The 17,549-nt window shown below is 38.2% G+C and overlaps 1 protein-coding gene across 2 annotated transcripts in view; it reads right to left on the minus strand.

The window, feature by feature from the left end:
* Positions 1-17,549, minus strand: part of LOC103290325 (disintegrin and metalloproteinase domain-containing protein 32) — a 105,261-nt gene that overhangs the window by 53,327 nt on the left and 34,385 nt on the right. For both annotated transcript variants that reach the window (XM_008146239.3, XM_054720032.1), the window contains exons 11-13: positions 13,328-13,461; positions 12,220-12,397; positions 4,531-4,623 (exon numbers count right to left, since the gene is read on the minus strand). In XM_008146239.3, the coding sequence (XP_008144461.3) occupies positions 4,531-4,623; positions 12,220-12,397; positions 13,328-13,461 (405 nt within the window). The remainder of the gene's footprint in view (positions 1-4,530; positions 4,624-12,219; positions 12,398-13,327; positions 13,462-17,549) is intronic.

Here is a 17,549-nt window from a genome sequence, read left to right on the forward strand (position 1 = left end):
ACAGACATGTAGATCAATGGAATAGAGAACCTAGAAACTGACCCAAAAACTATGCTCAATTAATATTTGACAAAGGAGGCAAGAGCATATAATGGAGGCAAGACAGTCTCTTCAATAAATGATGTTGGGAAAATTGGACAGATATATGCAAAAAAAAAAAATGAAACTAGACCACCAACTTACACCATGCACAAAAATAACCTCAAAATCAATGAAGGACTTAAACATAAGATGGGAAAGCATAAAAATATTAAAGGAATCCACATGCAGCAAAATCTCAGACATATGCTGAAGCAATATCTTCACTGACACAGCTTCTAGGACAATGGAAACTAAAGAGAAAATAAACAAATGGGACTACATCAAAATAAATAGCTTTTGCACAGCAAAAGAAACCATCAACAAAACAACAAGAAAGACCACTGCCTGGGAGAACATATTTGCCAATGTTATCATTGATAAGGGCTTAATCTCCAACATTTACAGGGAACTCATACAACTTAACAAAAGGAAGAAAAACAACCCAATAAAACAGGCATCCTCAAACTACAGCCCCGCGGGCCACATGCGGGTGTTTTTGCCGTTTTGTTTTTTTACTTCAAAATAAGATATGTGCAGTGTGCATAGGAATTTGTTCATAGTTTGTTTTTTTTTAACTATAGTCTGGCCTTCCAATGGTCTGAGGGACAGTGAACTGGCCCCCTGTTTAAAAAGTTTGAGGACCCCTGCAATAAAACAATGGGCAATGTTCCTAAATAGATACTTTTCAAAAGAGGACATAAAAAAGGCCAAGAGACATATGAAAACATGCTCAAAGTCACTAATCATCTGAGAGATGCAAATCAAAATGACAATGAGATATCATCTCACACATGTCAGAATGGCTATCATCAACAAATCAACAAACAACAAGTGCTGGCAAGGATGCAGAGAAAAAGGAACCCTCTTGCACTGGTGGTGGGAATGCAGCCACTGTGGAGAACAGTATGGAATTTCTTCAAAAAACTAAAAATGGAACTCCCGTTTGACCCAGTGATCCCCCTTTTAGGTATATATCCTAAGAAAACAGAAACACCAATCAGAAAGGATATATGCACCCCTATGTTCATAGCAACACAATTTACCATCAGCCGAAGAGTGGATTAAAAAACTGTGGTACATCTACACAATGGAATACTACACTGAGGTTAAAAAAAAAAAAAGGAATTCTTACCATTTGCAACAGCATGGATAGAACTGGAGAGTGTTATGCTTAAGCAAAATAAGCCAGTCAGAGAAAGAAAAATATCACATGATCTCATTCACTGATGGAATATAATGAACAACATAAACTGATGAACAAAAACAGATCCAGAGACAGAAGCATCGATCAGACTATCAAACCTCAGAGGGAATGTAGGGGAGAGTGAGGGTAAGGGGGAGAGATCAACCAAAGGACTTGTATGCATACATATAAGCCTAACCAATGGACACAGACACCATAGGATGAGGGCATGAGTGGTGGGGTGGAGGTACAAGTGGGATAAGGACACATATGTAATACCTTACTTAATCAGTAAAGAAAAAAAATTTAAAGTAAAACTATCATTATTTGCAGATAATGACATGATATTGTATATAGAGAACGCTAAAGGCTCCATCAAAAACAACTAAAACTGATGATTGAATTCAGTAAAGTATCAGGATACAAAAATAAATATACAGAAATCAGTTGAATTTTTATACACTAAATAGAGGCCAGGTGCATGAAAATTCATGCACTGGAGGGGGGAGTCCCTCAGCCCAGCCTGCCCCCTCTCACAGTCCAGGAGCCCTCAGGTGTGGGAGGTGACCTGGCGATCAGGGGAAGGCGATGCCCCCATCACACCTCTACTGCTGCCACTGCTGGCAGTGCAAGACTCAGCTGTCCCTGGTTACCTGATCCTCGGGCAGCTGGGCAGCTGCCATCTGAGGCTTGTCTGTGCCTTGGGCTGGCCCTGGATGGTTGGGAGGCTGAGGGCACTGGGGGACTGCAGAGGCAGGCTGAGGATGGCATGAGGGTCAATTAGCATATTCCCTCTTTATTAGATAGGATAATGAATTATCAGAAAGGGAAACTAAAAAACAATCCCATTCGCAGTTGCTTCAAAAAGAATACATTTAACCAAGGATGTAAAAGACCTATACTAAGAAAATTATAAGACACTGAAGAAGGAAATTGAAGAAGATACAAATAAGTGGAAGCATATACCATGTTAATAGATAGGGAGAATTAACATCATTAAAATGTCTATACTACCCAAAGCAATCTACAGATTCAGCACAATACCTATCAAGATACCAATATCAAATTTCACAGAACTAGAAAAAATATTCCAAAACTTTATATGGAACCACAAAATACCCCAAATAGCAACAGTGATCTTGAGAAAGAACAAAGTTGGAGAAATAATGCTACCTGATATCAATCTATACTACAAGGCCATAGAAATCAAACAGCATAAAAACAGACATATAGATCAATGGAACAAAATAAAAAGCCCAGAAATAAGCCCATGCCTTTAGAGTCAATTAATATTTGACAAAGGAGGCAAAAACATACAAAGGGCTAAAGATAATCTCTTTATATAAAAGGCTAATATGCTAAGTGCCTGACCGTTCAAGTGTTCAATCATTTGACCTGTAGCTATGATGCACACTGATCACCAGGGGGCAGATGCTCAATGCACAGGCATGGAAACATGGAACAGACTGATGCATCTCAGAGGGAAGAGGGGAGAGGGAGAGTGTGGGAAAAGATTAACCAAAGATTTTATATGCATACTAGAGACCCGGTGCATGGATTTGTGCACCAGTGGAGTCCTCGGCCTGGCCTGCACCCTCTAGAAATCCAGGACTCCTTGGGGATGTTGGACTGCTGGTTTCGGCCTGATCTGGTTTCTCAGCCTGGCCTGTGGGGACAGGCCAGGCTGAGAAACCCCACTGGTGAATGAATCCGTGCTTCAGGCCTCTATTCTATTCAATAAATGTTGTTGGGAAAATTGGACAGATACATGCAAAAAAAAAAAAAAGAAACTATACCACCTTCTTACATCATACACAAGAATAAACTCAAAATGGATTAAAAACTTAAATGTTTAACTTGAAACCATAACAATCATAGAAGGAGCCCAGCCAGGGTGGCTCAATGGTTGAGTGTCGACCTATGAACTAGGAGGTTACAGTTCGATTCCCGGTCAGGGCACATGCCCAGGTAGCGGGCTTGATCCCCAGCGTGGGACATGCAAGAGGCAGCCAATCAATGTTTCTCTCTCATCATTTATGTTTTTATCTCTCTCTCCCTCTCACTTCCTCTCTAAAATCAATAAAAATACATTTTTTTAAAAAATCCTAGAAGGAAACATAGGCAGTAAAATCTCTGACATTACTTGTAGCAATTATTTTTCTGATATAACTCCTCAGGTAAGGGAAACAAAACAACAAGGAAACAAATGGGGCTACATCAAACTAAAAGGTTTTGCAGAACAAAAGAAACCATAAACAAAATGAAAAAACAATCCATTGAATGGGAGAATATATTCATGATACATCCGATAAGGAATTAGTGTCCAAAATTTATAAAGAATTTATAAATATCAATACACACACACACAACAATACAACTTAAAAATGGGCAAAGGTCTTGAATAGACAGTTCTCCAAAGAAGATAATACAGATGGCCAATAGACATATGAAAAGATGCTCAGTCACTAATCATCAGTGAAACGCAAATTAAATCCACAATGAGATATCACCTCACACCTGTCAGAATGGCTATGATCAATAAATCAACAAACAACCAGTGTTAGTGAGGATGTGGAGAAAAGGGGACCCTTATGCACTGTTGGTGGAAATGCAAATTGGAGCAGCCATTGTGGAAAGCAGTAGGGAGTTACCTCAAAAAATTAGAAGTGGAACTGCCTTATGAACCATCAATTCTACTTATGGGAATTTATCCGAAGAAACCCAAAACATTAATTCTAAAGAATATATGCAGCCCCCTATATCATTGCATTATTTATAATAGCCAAGATATGGAAACAGTCCAAGTTTCCATCAGCAGATGAGTGCATAGAACAGCTATGGTACATTTACACAATGGAATACTACTCATCCTAACAAGGAAGAAAAGTTTGCCCTTTGCAACAGCATGGACGGACCTGGAGAACATTATGCTAAATGAAATAAGCCAGTTAGAGGAAGACAATGATTTCACTCATATGTGGAATTTAATGAACAAACTGAACAAAATAGAGGTAGACTCATAGATAGCAGGCAGATGTGTGTGGGGGGGAGGGGTGAAGGGATTGAAAAAAAAGAAATAAAGAGAAATAACTCATGGAAATGGACAACAGTGGTTACCATTGGAGGGGGGAGGGGAAGTGGGTGTAGGTGGAAGAAGGTATATAGGGGATAAGTGGTGATGCAAAAAATAAAATAAAAGGGGAAAGAAAGAATCCCAGACATGATTCATTATATACTTGGATAATATTAATAAACTTAAATCTTACTTGACAGTTACTGCAGCATAATCCTAAATCACAACTTGATCCTGGTTTCAGCACACAAAGTTTAGGATCACAACAGCTATCATGTCCACATTGCTATGAATGATTGAAATACAAATAAAAATATGTTATAACAATATAAACTTTAGTTGGAGCTATACTTACTGGGCTTTTTAGTTTTGGGAAAGAATATGAATGCTTTCAAAATTTAGATTTTTACATTTCTAAACTATTAAAATACTAAGGTACTTCAAGTCAAATCAGACTAACTGGAACTCCACTAACTCTTAATCAACTAGAATACCATACAAAATATATGGAACAACTTTTTTCAGAAACTGGATAATAGTAAGAGAGTAGAATGTAGGTGAGTCGGGGGTAAAGGAGGATATTGATCAAAAAATACAAAATTATTTAGAAAATGAACTATGAGTTAGAATAATAACTGGCATAGAAAAGACATCAGACAAAATACAACTGGCATTTATTATACAAAATGTTAGCAAAACAGAAATGAAGAGAACCTTTCTCAATCTGATAATATCTTAAAAACGTCTACAGCCCTGACCAGTTCTGTTCAGTGGTTGGCCCATGTACCAAAGGATTGTGCATTTGACTCCCAGTCAAGGACACAAAGCTGGGTTGCAGGTTCAATCCCAACACCAGTTGGAGCATGTGTAGGAAGCAACTAATAGAAGTCTCTTTCACATTGATTTTCTCTCAGCCCCTACCCCGCTGCCTCCGTTTTACTTTAAAAAATAATAACAATAAATGTGAAAAAATATCCTCAGGTGAGGATTATAAACTACAACTAAAATGTCTATAGCTGACATCATACTTATGGTGAGATAAGACTTCCCCTTAGACTGGGAACAAGGCCAAGATGCCCCATCTCACAACTCCTGTCATAATCCTAATGTTATTCCTATATAATAAAAGCCTAATATGCTAAGTGTCTGGTCAGCTGGTTGGCCACTCAACCAATCAAAGCTGAACATGCTAATGATATGCTAAGGCACTCAACCACTCACTATGACGTGCACTGACCACCTGGGAGCAGAGAGTTGACTGGTTGACCAGTTGCTATGATGTGCACTGACCACCAGGGGGCAGATGCTCCAACCAGTAGGTTAGCTTGCTGCTGGGGTCCAGCCGATTGGGACTGAGCAAGACAGGCTGTACATGCCCTGGAGCCTCCTGTTGTCCCTTCCCAGCCCTGATCATGCACCGGTGGGGTCCCGCACCATGGCCTGTGCCCTCTCACAATCCAGGAGATGTTGGAGAGCCAGTTTAGGCCCGATCCCACAGGCCAAGCTGAGGGCCCCCATTGGTGCACGAATTTGTGCACCAGGCCTCTAGTGCAATAATAAAAGAAAATAAATGCTTAAAAAAATACATGTTAGAAAGAAAGAAGCAAAATTGTTGTGTCCATACATGCAAGGAAAATTCCAAGTAATCAGCCAAACAACAGCAACAACAAAAACTTCCCGTGACTGGTAAGTGACTATCAAGGTTGCTGGATACCAAAGGTAATACACAAAATTCAACTGTTTTTCTGTATAGAAGCAATTAAAAATTGGAACTTTGAAATAAAAAACACAATTTCATTTACATGACCACCAAAACAATGAAGTTCTTGGGAATAGTGCTAACAAAATTTTACAGGATCTATGTGCGAAAAATTACAAAACTATGATAAAAGAAATCAAAGAAGATATAAATAAATAGAGATATACTTCATGTTCATGGATAGGAAAACTCAATATTATTAAGTTGTCAGTTCTCCCCAACCTGATCTAGAGATTCAATGTAATTCCAATTATAATTCCAGCGAGATGACAAACTGAATCTAAAGTTTTTATGAAGAGGCAAAAGAATGACAAAAGTCAATATAATACAGATGAAGAAAAAGGAGGAGGAGGAGAGGAGGAGGAGGAAGAAGAGAAAAATGGAAAGACTGACAATACCCAATTTCAAAACTTACTATAAACTGAACTAATGACTGTATGGTATTCACAAAAGAATAGACAAAGATATAATTTAAACAAAATACAGACTCAAGAAATAGAGTGAGATAATAAAATCTTTGACAGTGGTGCAATTGCAATTCAATGGAGAATAAATAGTCTTTTCAATAAATGGTGCTAGACAACTGGACATCCACATAGAAAATAATAACTCTAGACACTGTCCCTATACCTTTCATAGATACACGCGCGCGCACACACACACACACCTTCAAAATGCATCATAAACCTAAATGTAAAATGCAAACCTATAAAGATTCTAGAAAGGTAGATTTAAGAGTGTAGATCTAATGTTAAGTACTTTTCCACAATGTAAAAAAATAAATAGGAATAACACCAATCGTAAACAAATTCTTTCGCAATCTCCTTGTGAGAACAAATGCCATAATCCTAAGGAAACATTGGCTAATTAAATCTAGCTAACGAGCCAGGTAGATCAAACTCCAAGTGGAGCTAATCTCAGTAATGCATAATTGGGTTAGCATTCAAAACAAGCCAGTAAAATGCACTAGATTAATAGGGGGGGAGGAGAAAATGCATATGATCAGCCCAACAGACACAGAAATAAGACATTTAACAAAGTTCAACACTAATTTTTGGCTCAAAGCTCTCAGCTAACTACAAACTGAAGGAAACTTCCTGAACATGATAGAGAGCATCTGTTTTAAAAAATAATTTTTTAAAAAAGGTTATATCTACCATCATGTTTAGTGGTGAAAATCAGAAAGCTTTCTCCCTAAAAATAGGAACAAAACAAGAAAAACCATTCTCAATACATCTAATCAACACTAGATCCAAGGTAGACTTACAAAGTCAATAATGGTTTTTATACTAGCAATGGTTACATAAAATATTAATACTATCAAAACCAGTAAAACTACACAAAAACTAAACAAATTAAAGAACTTATTCAACTCAACACCAGGAACACGAACACTCTACTTTAAAAAAAAAAAAAATAGACAAAAGACCTAAATAAACACTTCTCCAAGGAGGACATCCAGATAGCCAGTAGACATATGAAAAAAATTGCTCAGCATCACTAATCATCAGAGAAATGCACATTAAAACCACAATGAGATATCAACTCACACCTGACAGAATGGCTACCATCAATAAACTAACAAACAAACAAGTGTTGGAGAGGATGTGGAGAGAAGGGAAACTTCATGCATTATTATTGGTGGGGGATGCAGACTGGTACAACCACTGTGGAAAACAGTATGGAGTTACTTCAAAAAATTAAAAATGGAACTGCCTTTTGACCTAGTGATCCCACTTCTGGAAATATAGCCTAAGAAACCTTAAACACTAATTCAAAAGAATATATACATCTTTATGTTCATTGCCATGCTACTTACAATAGCCAAGATTTGGAAGCAGCCCAAGTGCCCTTTTGTAGATGAATGGGTAAAATAAATAAATAAATAAATAAATAAATAAATAAATAAATAAATAAAATAAAAAAAAGCTGTGGTACATTTACACAATGGAATACTACACAGCAGTAAAAAAAAAGAAGTAACTCACCTTTTTGGATGGGCCTGGAGATAATTATGCTAAGTGAAATAAGTGAGTCAGAGAAAGATAAAATACCTCATGATTTTTCTTATATGTGGAATTTAATGAACAAAGAAACTAACAAACATAATACAAACTAACTCATAAACACAGAGAACAAACTGACAGCTTTCAGAGGGGAGGTGGTTTGGGGGTTAGGTTGAAAAGGTGAAGAGAATAAGTAAAAAACTAAAATGAAAAAAAAGACACAACAACAGTATGGTGATTATCAGAGGGAAAAGGGAATGGGGAGTGGAAGAAGAGGGTAAAGGGGGGATAAAAGGAGACTATACTATGAGTAGTGAACACATACTACAATATACAAATGATGTATTTTAGAATTATACAGTTGAAACCTATATAATTTTACTAACCAACTTCATCCCAATAAAATCAGTAAAAAAATTTTTTTAAAAGAAGAAGACGTAAATTTAACACCATGGCATAGACAGACAGACCCAGTATTGGTAAGAAAGTAATTCCAGAAAATTGATGTATGAATGCAACACAGTTCCAATCAAAGTTCCTACATTCACATGCTGATTCTCTAATTAATGTGGAAATACAAAGATACTAGAATAGTAAAGCTATATGGGAAAATAAAAGTAAAGTTGGATGGTTTACACTATGTTTTCAAGATTTACTGTAAAAGTACATTAATTAAGAGAGTGTGGAATTGGCATAATAATGGACATATGTTAAAAAACAGAAAAAAATTCAGGGATAGATAAACATGTGTGGTAACTTATTTTCATAAAGTGTTAAGATAAAACAATGGTGAAAGATAGTTACTTTAACAAATACTGCTAGAAAAAAACCTATATTCACATGGAGGATAATGAATGTTAGCCCAAATCTCTCAAATATAAAAACGAATGTATCACAGGCTAAATTTAAAAGTTATAATTGTATAACTTCTAGCAGAAAACATAGAAAATATTTATTACCTTGGGTAAGCAAAGATTTATTAAAATATAAAAAGCATGGCCATAGCAGAAAAAGTTATAAATTGGACTTTATAAAAATAAGTAATGCCTGCTATTCAAAAACTTGGTTCAGAAACTGAATGAGTAAGCCATACATTGAAAACAAATATTTGTAATATCATGTCTGACAAAGAACTGGTATCCAGCCTATACAAAGAACTATTTAAAGTTGATAATAAAAAAATAAGCAACTTCATTTTTAAAACTGGCAAAGTATTTAAACATATTATTCAAACAACAAGTGGCCAATAAGGACATGAAAACATGCTCAACATGTCATCAAGGAAATACAAATCAAAATCATTGGAATGGCTAAAATTTAAAGGCTGCAATATCAATTTTTGATGAGGATGTGGAGGCGAAGTTTCATATACTGCTGATAGGATTATAAAATGATACTGCCATTTTGGAAAATAGTTTGGAAGTTTCTCATAAAAATACACTTATTATATGACCCAGCAATTATTTTAGGAGTTCAGAATAATGGCCCACTTCAATTAACAATTCAAAATGTCCATTATTAAATAGACTACAGGCTCGGTGCACAAAATTCGTGCACAGGGGTGGGGAGTGTCCCTCAGCCCAGCCTGCACCCTCTCCAATCTGGGACCCCTCAAGGGATGTCGGACTGTTCGTTTAGGCCTGATCCCAGTGGGCAGTCGGACATCCCTCTCACAATCCAGGACTGCTGGCTCCCAACTGCTCGCCTGCCTGCCTTCCTGATTGCCCCTAACCGCTTCTGCATGCCAGCCTGATCATCCCCTAATCACTCCCCTGCCAGCCTGATTGATGCCTAACTGCTCCCTGCCAGCCTGTTTGCCCCTAACTGCCTCCCCTGAAGGCCTGGTCACCTCTAACTGCCCTCCCCTGCAGGCCTGATCCCCCCAACTGCTCTCCCCTACAGGCTTGTGTCCCTCCCTACTGTCCTTCCCTGCAGGCCTGGTCGCCCCCAACTTCCCTCCTCTGCTGGCTTGGTCACCCCTAACTACCCTCCCCTACATGCTCGATCACCCCCAACTGCCCTCCCTTGCAGGCCTGGTCCCTCCCAACTGCCCTCCCCTGCTGGTCATCTTGTGTCCACATGGGGGCAGGATCTTTGACCACATGGGGGCAGCCATCTTGTGTGTTGGAGTGATGGTCAATCTGCATATTACTCTTTTATTAGATAGGATAGAGGCCTGGTGCATGGGTAGGGGCCGGCTGGTTTGCACTGAAGGATGTCTTGGATCAGGGTGGGGGTTCCCTTGGGGCATAGGGTGGCAGGGGCGAGGGGCTTGTGGTGGTTTGCAGGCTGGCCACACCCCCTGGCGACCCAAGCGGAGGTCCTGGTATCTGGGATTTATTTATCTTCTACAATTGAAACTTTATAGCCTGGAGCGGAGTCAAGCCTTCTGCTTGCTCCATGGCAGCAGCCATTTCTGTTGGAACTTATGTATCTTCTATAATTGAAACTTTGTAGTCTTAAGCGGATGCCTGGGCCAGCCAGGGTGTGCAGAAAGGTTGGCTTCCTCCATCTCGGGGACAACCCTAGCCTCCTGCTCTTTCCAGCTCCGTGGCTGCTGCCATTTCTGTTTGGATTTATGTATCTTCTATAATTGAAACTTTGTAGCCTTGAATGAAGGCCTAGGCTGGCAAGGGCAGGCGGAAAGCTTGGCTTCCTCCATTGCCTGGGAAACCCAAGCCTCCCTCCTGCTCTCTGTGGTCGCAGCCATCTTGGTTGGGTTTATTTGTATATTCGCTCTGATTGGCTGGTGGGCGTGGCTGTGGGAGTGGCTTGTGGGTGTAGCGGATTGATGGTTAATTTGCATATTACTACTCTTTCATTCAAATGGCAATTATTAAATGGATGGAAAAACAGATTGTGGTATATCCAAACAATAAAATATAACTCAAAATAAAAAGGAAAGACTAGTATGACATAAAACAATGTGGCTGAATCTCAAAAAATACTGTATTGAAAGGAAGAAGCTAGATACAGAGAATATGTGTTGTATCATTTCTTTCATATGACTTTTTTTTGTTGTTAATCCTCACCCGAGAATATTTTTCCATTGATTTTTTTAGAGAGAGAGGAAGGAAGAAGGGAGCAGGAGTGACAGAAGCATCAATGTGAGACACATGGATTGTTTACCTCCCACACGAGCCCTGACCAGGGCCAGGTATCAAACCTGCAACACAGGTACATGCCCTTGACCTAGAATCAAACCTAAGACCCTTTCGTGTGCAGGCCAATGCTCTAGCCACTGATCTAAACTGGCCAGGACTCATATGACTTTCTTGATCAGGTAAAACTGACAAAATCAGAAGTTGTCTAAAGTTGAGAATAGATGGAAATGACTGCAACTTTTGGGTATAATGACCAAGTTCGGGGTATAATGAAAAAAGTCTTCACCAATGCTTATATACATTTGTCGAAATTCATCAATCTGTATATTTAAAATTAGTACATTTTATCGTATGTAGATTATGCCCCAATAAAAATAATTTGAAAATAAATAAAGAATAAAGAGAGAAAACTTGTTCTACCAAATGGTAAAACATAATACCAAATAAAGGCACAGTAATTAAAAACAACAAGATATATGCACAAGTATATTCAAACCCATGTACATATCAAACCCTAATATTATTTCCATCTATTTATTTTGTAATCATAGAAATCTATGACATCTGCTGTATTGCTACAAATACTTCATTGTCTATAATCATATCCTGGACCTTTTGCATTCAGAGTTTCAGGATTTCCCATCAAAATCCCCCAATTGTTCAGACTGTAATATTAACACAGATATCTCTTACCACTGTGAAGTCAGACCCTAAAGGATACTTGATAGCCCATTATCACATTAATATTCAATAAGACATTTATAAAATGTCCAAAGGTTAAGCATAGGTTTGGAAAGATCTTATATATTTAGTCTGGTACCAGAAACCTCATTCTAAACTCCCATTTTTCCTATCAGCATTATATCTTTGGAGTACATTTTATACTTGTTCAAAACTTTTTCATCTGTATAACTTAGACAGTATATTCTTGCATGTATTTCAACCTTAATTTCACAAAGAGATTAACTACAACAATAAATGTACTAATCAATTTTCCTAGTTATCAGACTTACATCCTCAGTACCACAGTCACAAACTTCAGGACTCTCCACTTTGCCGTTGCCACAGACTGCTTTTGGAGCCACTTGCATTTGTGGCTTATTCTGAAGGCATTTGGCACCCATATTTAAAAGGAAACTTTTAAAGTCACTCAAACTGCAATTGCTAAAAGTCTTCACACCACTGGACTGCCTAAAGATGAATCCGTATAATGTTGTTGCAGCATACTCTTGAAAACAAAATTCTATTATATAAATTAATTAATTTTGAAACATAAAATTCAATAAAAAATTATAAATGTTCATAATGAAAGCTGAGAGGCCAAAATCATTATTGAGGAAATCATATGATTTAATCACTGGAACATATGTCCTTATGAAAACAAAATTAAGTGCAACTCAATAGCAAAAACAAACAACGGACTAGAAAATGGATAAAGGCTTAAAGAGAAGACATATAAATGGCAAGGTGCACAAAAATCACTAAACATCAGGGAAATGCAAGTCCAAACCACAATGAGATATCACCTCACACATGTCAGAATGGCTCATTTTTTTTTAATAATAAGTGCTGTCAAGATTGTGAAGAAATCAAAACCTTGGAACACTATTGATGGGAATGTAAATTGGCACTGCTGCTACAAAAAATAGTAGAGAGGTTCCTCAAAAAAATAAAAATATAGCAACCCATATGATCCAAAATTCCCACTTCTGGGTATATATATTAAAATCCCCTCATATGACTGTATTACTGTTGATCTCTCACTTTATGACCATCAGTTTGCTTTTTTTATTTAGGTGTTCCTATGTTGGGTGCATAAATGTTTACAAGGATTATATCCTCTTGTTGGATTATTCCCTTTATCATTATGTTCTCATTTGTCTCTTTTATAGCCTTTATTGTAAAGTCTATTTTGTCTGATAATGTATCTTGCAGATTGGATTTGTTATCCTTGACTGTTCTTAATGGTACATCTCCCTCCATGCTCCTCTTACACTGACTATTTTCTGTTTATATTTCATAGTAGTTAGTCCATTTATAGCTAATGTGTGCTATAAGTAAACACTATAGTTGTGCTTCAACTGCTTAAAACAAATCTTTAAATAGTATTTAAAAACTTACACAGCCTCTGCATTCATTACACAAATGGCTCCTGAACAATGGCACTTATTTGAGTCATACGATATTCCCAGATTGAGTCCCAACATCTGGGTAACAATTACTGAAAATGCCTCCAAAGTTATATCCTCAGAATACTGCATTAACAACAAAGAAAATGAAAATGAAAGACAATTCATTGAAGGGTGTTAAAAATATTTTGAACACTTTTATTGTTCTATCAAGTACTTTAAGAATAGATAAATACAGCTCCTTGGACACTGTGGTGAGAAGCAGACGCTCTTCTTATGAAATTTTATTGAGATACTAGAGGCCCGGTGCATGACATTTGTGCACTGGGGGGGGAGGAAGGGGGGCTGTTCCTCAGCCCATCCTGTGCCCTTTCGCAGTCTGGGAGCCCTCAGGGGATGTCCGACTGATGGCTTAGGCCCGCTCCCATGGCCGCAGAGGTGGGAGAGGCTCCTGACACTGCCGCGTTTGCCAGCCATCAGCCTGGCTTCTGGTTGAGCAGCGCTCCCCGCTCCCCCATGGGAGCACACAGACCACGAGGGGGAAGCTCCTGCATTGATTGTCTGCCCCCTGGTGGTCAGTGTGTGTCATAGAAACCGGTTGTTCCACCATTCAATCGATTTGCCTATTACCCTTTTATTATATAGGATAAGCATACTGAGTTGGTGCCAGGCTTTACCCTCATTAAACATTTGCATAATTAACATAGTAAGTATATAAAAGGGCTGTTTTTAATTATATTTCGGCTATCTGAACCATGATCTTCAAGTTACCTAATTTCTTATGACAGCTCTCATGTACACTTAGAATAATCCACATAATATCCACCTCTGAGCTTATGAAGTGCCCACATGACAAAACACTGAGTTTAAGAGTGATATCTGCTTCCTGCTATCATTCTCAATGATATAGGAACTGGTATCAAGGGAAATCACATTCTTGGATTAGGCTTCTCATGTTTAACAAGTACACATATAACCTCCTTGCCAAGGAGAATGGTACACTTAGTGCTGTTTTTTGTTATCATTTCTGATGGGCATAAGGTAAATATTTCATTAAGTTTTAACTTGCATCTCATATATTTCTGACAAATTGGCTTTTTGTGTGAAGTATTTATTCAAGTATCTTGTCAATTTTCTATTGCATTAGCCTTTTTATTGATTTGTGGGAGCATTTTATATATTCAGTATGAGTCGTTCATAGTCATACATTGCAAATACTTTCCCTACTCTGTGGCTTGTTTTTTCACTCTCTTAATGTCTTTTCATGAACAAAATTTCCTTAATTTGATGTGGTCTAATGCATCCAAAGTTTCCTTTATCATTAGTTTTTTTTGTGTGTCCACTTTAAGAAAACTTTCCCTATGCCCATAGTCATGAAGCTATGTTCCTTTTTTACCTTCCAAGGATTTATGTTTAATTTTACATATAGATATACAATCTACCTAGGTTTTATATTTTGAATAAAAGTGAAATTACATTTATCAAAAAGACTATCCACTATTATCAGACTTTTGGTTATCACATTGCAGTGTATTCTGATGTCAAATTATGTTGTACACCTGAAACTTTAAGTATAATGTAATATACCAATATTAGCTCAATAAAAAAACATTGCCCACTAGGAAGTACATGACAATCATCTTTGTAAAAATTTTAATATAGCCCTAGCCAGTTTGGCTCAGTGCATAGAGCATCAGCCAGTGGATTGATTCCAGGGTTTGATTCCAATCAAGGGCACATACCTTGGTTGCAGGATCCTCCCTAGCAGGGAGGTTGCAGGCCCAGGTCAGGGCATATGCAAGAGACAACCAATTGATGTCTTTCTCTCAGATCAATATTTCTCTCTGTCTTTCCCTCTCTCTCTCCCATTCTCTCTAAAAATCAATGAAAAAATGTCCTCAGGTGAGGATTTTTTTTTTAATGCCTATCATTTGTCTATTTCTAAACTTTCTATTCTAATCTATCGTCTATTTGTCTACCGCTGTTTTAATCACTGATGATTTATGGTAAATAAGTCTTACTATCAATTATAGTATGGCCATTTGCTGTGATATCCATCACCTTAGCCATCCTGAAAGAATGTCTGGAATGATGTCCAGAAGGTCATTCAGCTGTCCCATCTAATTAGCATATTACCCTTTTATTATTATAGATTTTTCATTAAGCTCACCAGGGGAAAGGCTCACACAAGTTTTAACTGCACCAACCAAGTAATGACACACATTGCTCCTATTTATGAAACATGGCTCCCTCTTATATGAGGTCAGAGAAATGTGGTCCCTAAATTGGCACATGCTTTCCAGCCACAGCTTAGACTATGTTATCAGACTGTCACCTATGATACATTATTGTCACTTGTTTGAATTTAATATTGTGTCTATTTTGATCTCACCAGACACAACTATTATTGATGCTTGCAGGCCATATTCAAACTATTTTTTTATTACTCTTTATTCCCTCTGACTCAGATCTCCCATTTAGGATCACTTTCTTTTTTCCTAAAAGAAGGTTATTTATAATTTTCCTTAGTGATATTAGACTGTTGGCAAAGCGGTAGAGGCAAAGAAATAAACAGGAAAAAAATGAAAAATAAGGTGCTAACATTAATTCCAAAACTATTGATAAGCAAAAGAATATTCATAATTTAAACTGAAATGATTAAAATATAGATATTTTCATATTCAATAGAGAAAATTGATCCAGTTCTATTCTATGTACAATAAATACTCCTAAATTGCTAGGATTCAATGTAATTGCATGAGATAGAAAATTCAACATAAAATTGACTTAAATAGAAATAAATTTCTCACATACATAAAAGAAGCTTCTTGGTTTTCAGGGATCTGAGCACCTTCCAGCTTCCTATTACATCTTTTTTAAATAAAGCACTTGTCTTCATATGGCATTTTCAACAGCAGATTCAAGAAAAGCCACAATGAAGAACAGGTACCATCCCTTTAAAGAAGCTTCCTTGAAGTTACAAATGTTATTTCTGCTTTCATAACATTGGATGAAACTTAGAAAAAAACTAGCTACAAAAATAGCTAAGAAATTAAGGCCTCTATATGAGCAAGAGTATTGCCTATCTAAAAGCAGACATTCTTATTCTTGGTTTCTGTTTTTACAAAAAAAAAAAAAAGATAATATGGAGATTGGAAGGGGTATGTACAGGAATGCTTATTAAATATTGTTTGTAACAGAAAAAAAGAGAAACAACCAAATGCTCATGAAAATCATAAAGGTTACAATGATGCATCCTATCTAATAAAAGAGTAATATGCAAATTAACCATTACTACACTACCCCCACAAGTGACACTCAACAGCCAATCAGGAGCAAGTATGCAAATTAACCCAACCAAGATGGCTGTGGCCATGGAACGAGCAGGAGGCTTAGGTTTCCCAGCAATGGAGGAAGCCAAGCTTTCCGCACACCCTGGCCAGCCCAAGCCTGCACTCAAGGCTACAAAGTTTCAATTATAGAAGATAAATAAATCCCAACAAAAATGGCAGCAGCCACAGAGCTGGAGAGAGCAGGAGGCTTGAGTTGCCCTTGGCAATGGAGGAGTTGCCCTTGGCCTCCACTCAAGGCTACAAAGTTTCAATTACAGAAGATCAATAAATCCCAGATACCAGGGCCTCCACTTGGGTCACCAGGGAGCGTGGCCAGCCTGCAAACCACTGCAGGTTCCTTGCCCAGGCCACCCTATGCCCCAAGGGAACCCCCACCCTGATCCAGGACATCCTTCAGGGAAAACCAGCTGGCTCCCAACCGTGCACCTGGCCTCTATCCTATCGAATAAAATTTTAATATGCAAATTGACCATCACTCCAACACACAAGATGGCTGCCCCCATATGGTCAAAGATGGCTGCCTCCATGTGGACACAAGATTGCCACCACAAGATGGCCAGCAGGGGAGGGAAGTTGGGAGGGACCAGGCCTGCAAGGGAGGGCAGTTGTGGGCAATCAAGCCTGCAGGGGGGGGGGCAGTTAGGGGTGACCAAGCCAGCAGAGGAGGGAAGTTGGGGGCGACCAGGCCTGCAGGGGAGGGCAGTTAGGGGTGACCAGGTTGGCAGGGGAGCAGTTAGGCATCAATCAGGCTGGCAGGGGAGTGGTTAGGGGGTGATCAGGCTGGCAGGCAGAAGCGGTCAGTGGCGATCAGGAAGGCAGGCAGGCGAGCAGTTGGGAATCAGCAGTCCTGGATTGTGAGAG

This window comes from Eptesicus fuscus, chromosome 8 (genome assembly GCF_027574615.1).
Source record: "Eptesicus fuscus isolate TK198812 chromosome 8, DD_ASM_mEF_20220401, whole genome shotgun sequence".
Lineage (NCBI taxonomy): Eukaryota > Metazoa > Chordata > Mammalia > Chiroptera > Vespertilionidae > Eptesicus > Eptesicus fuscus.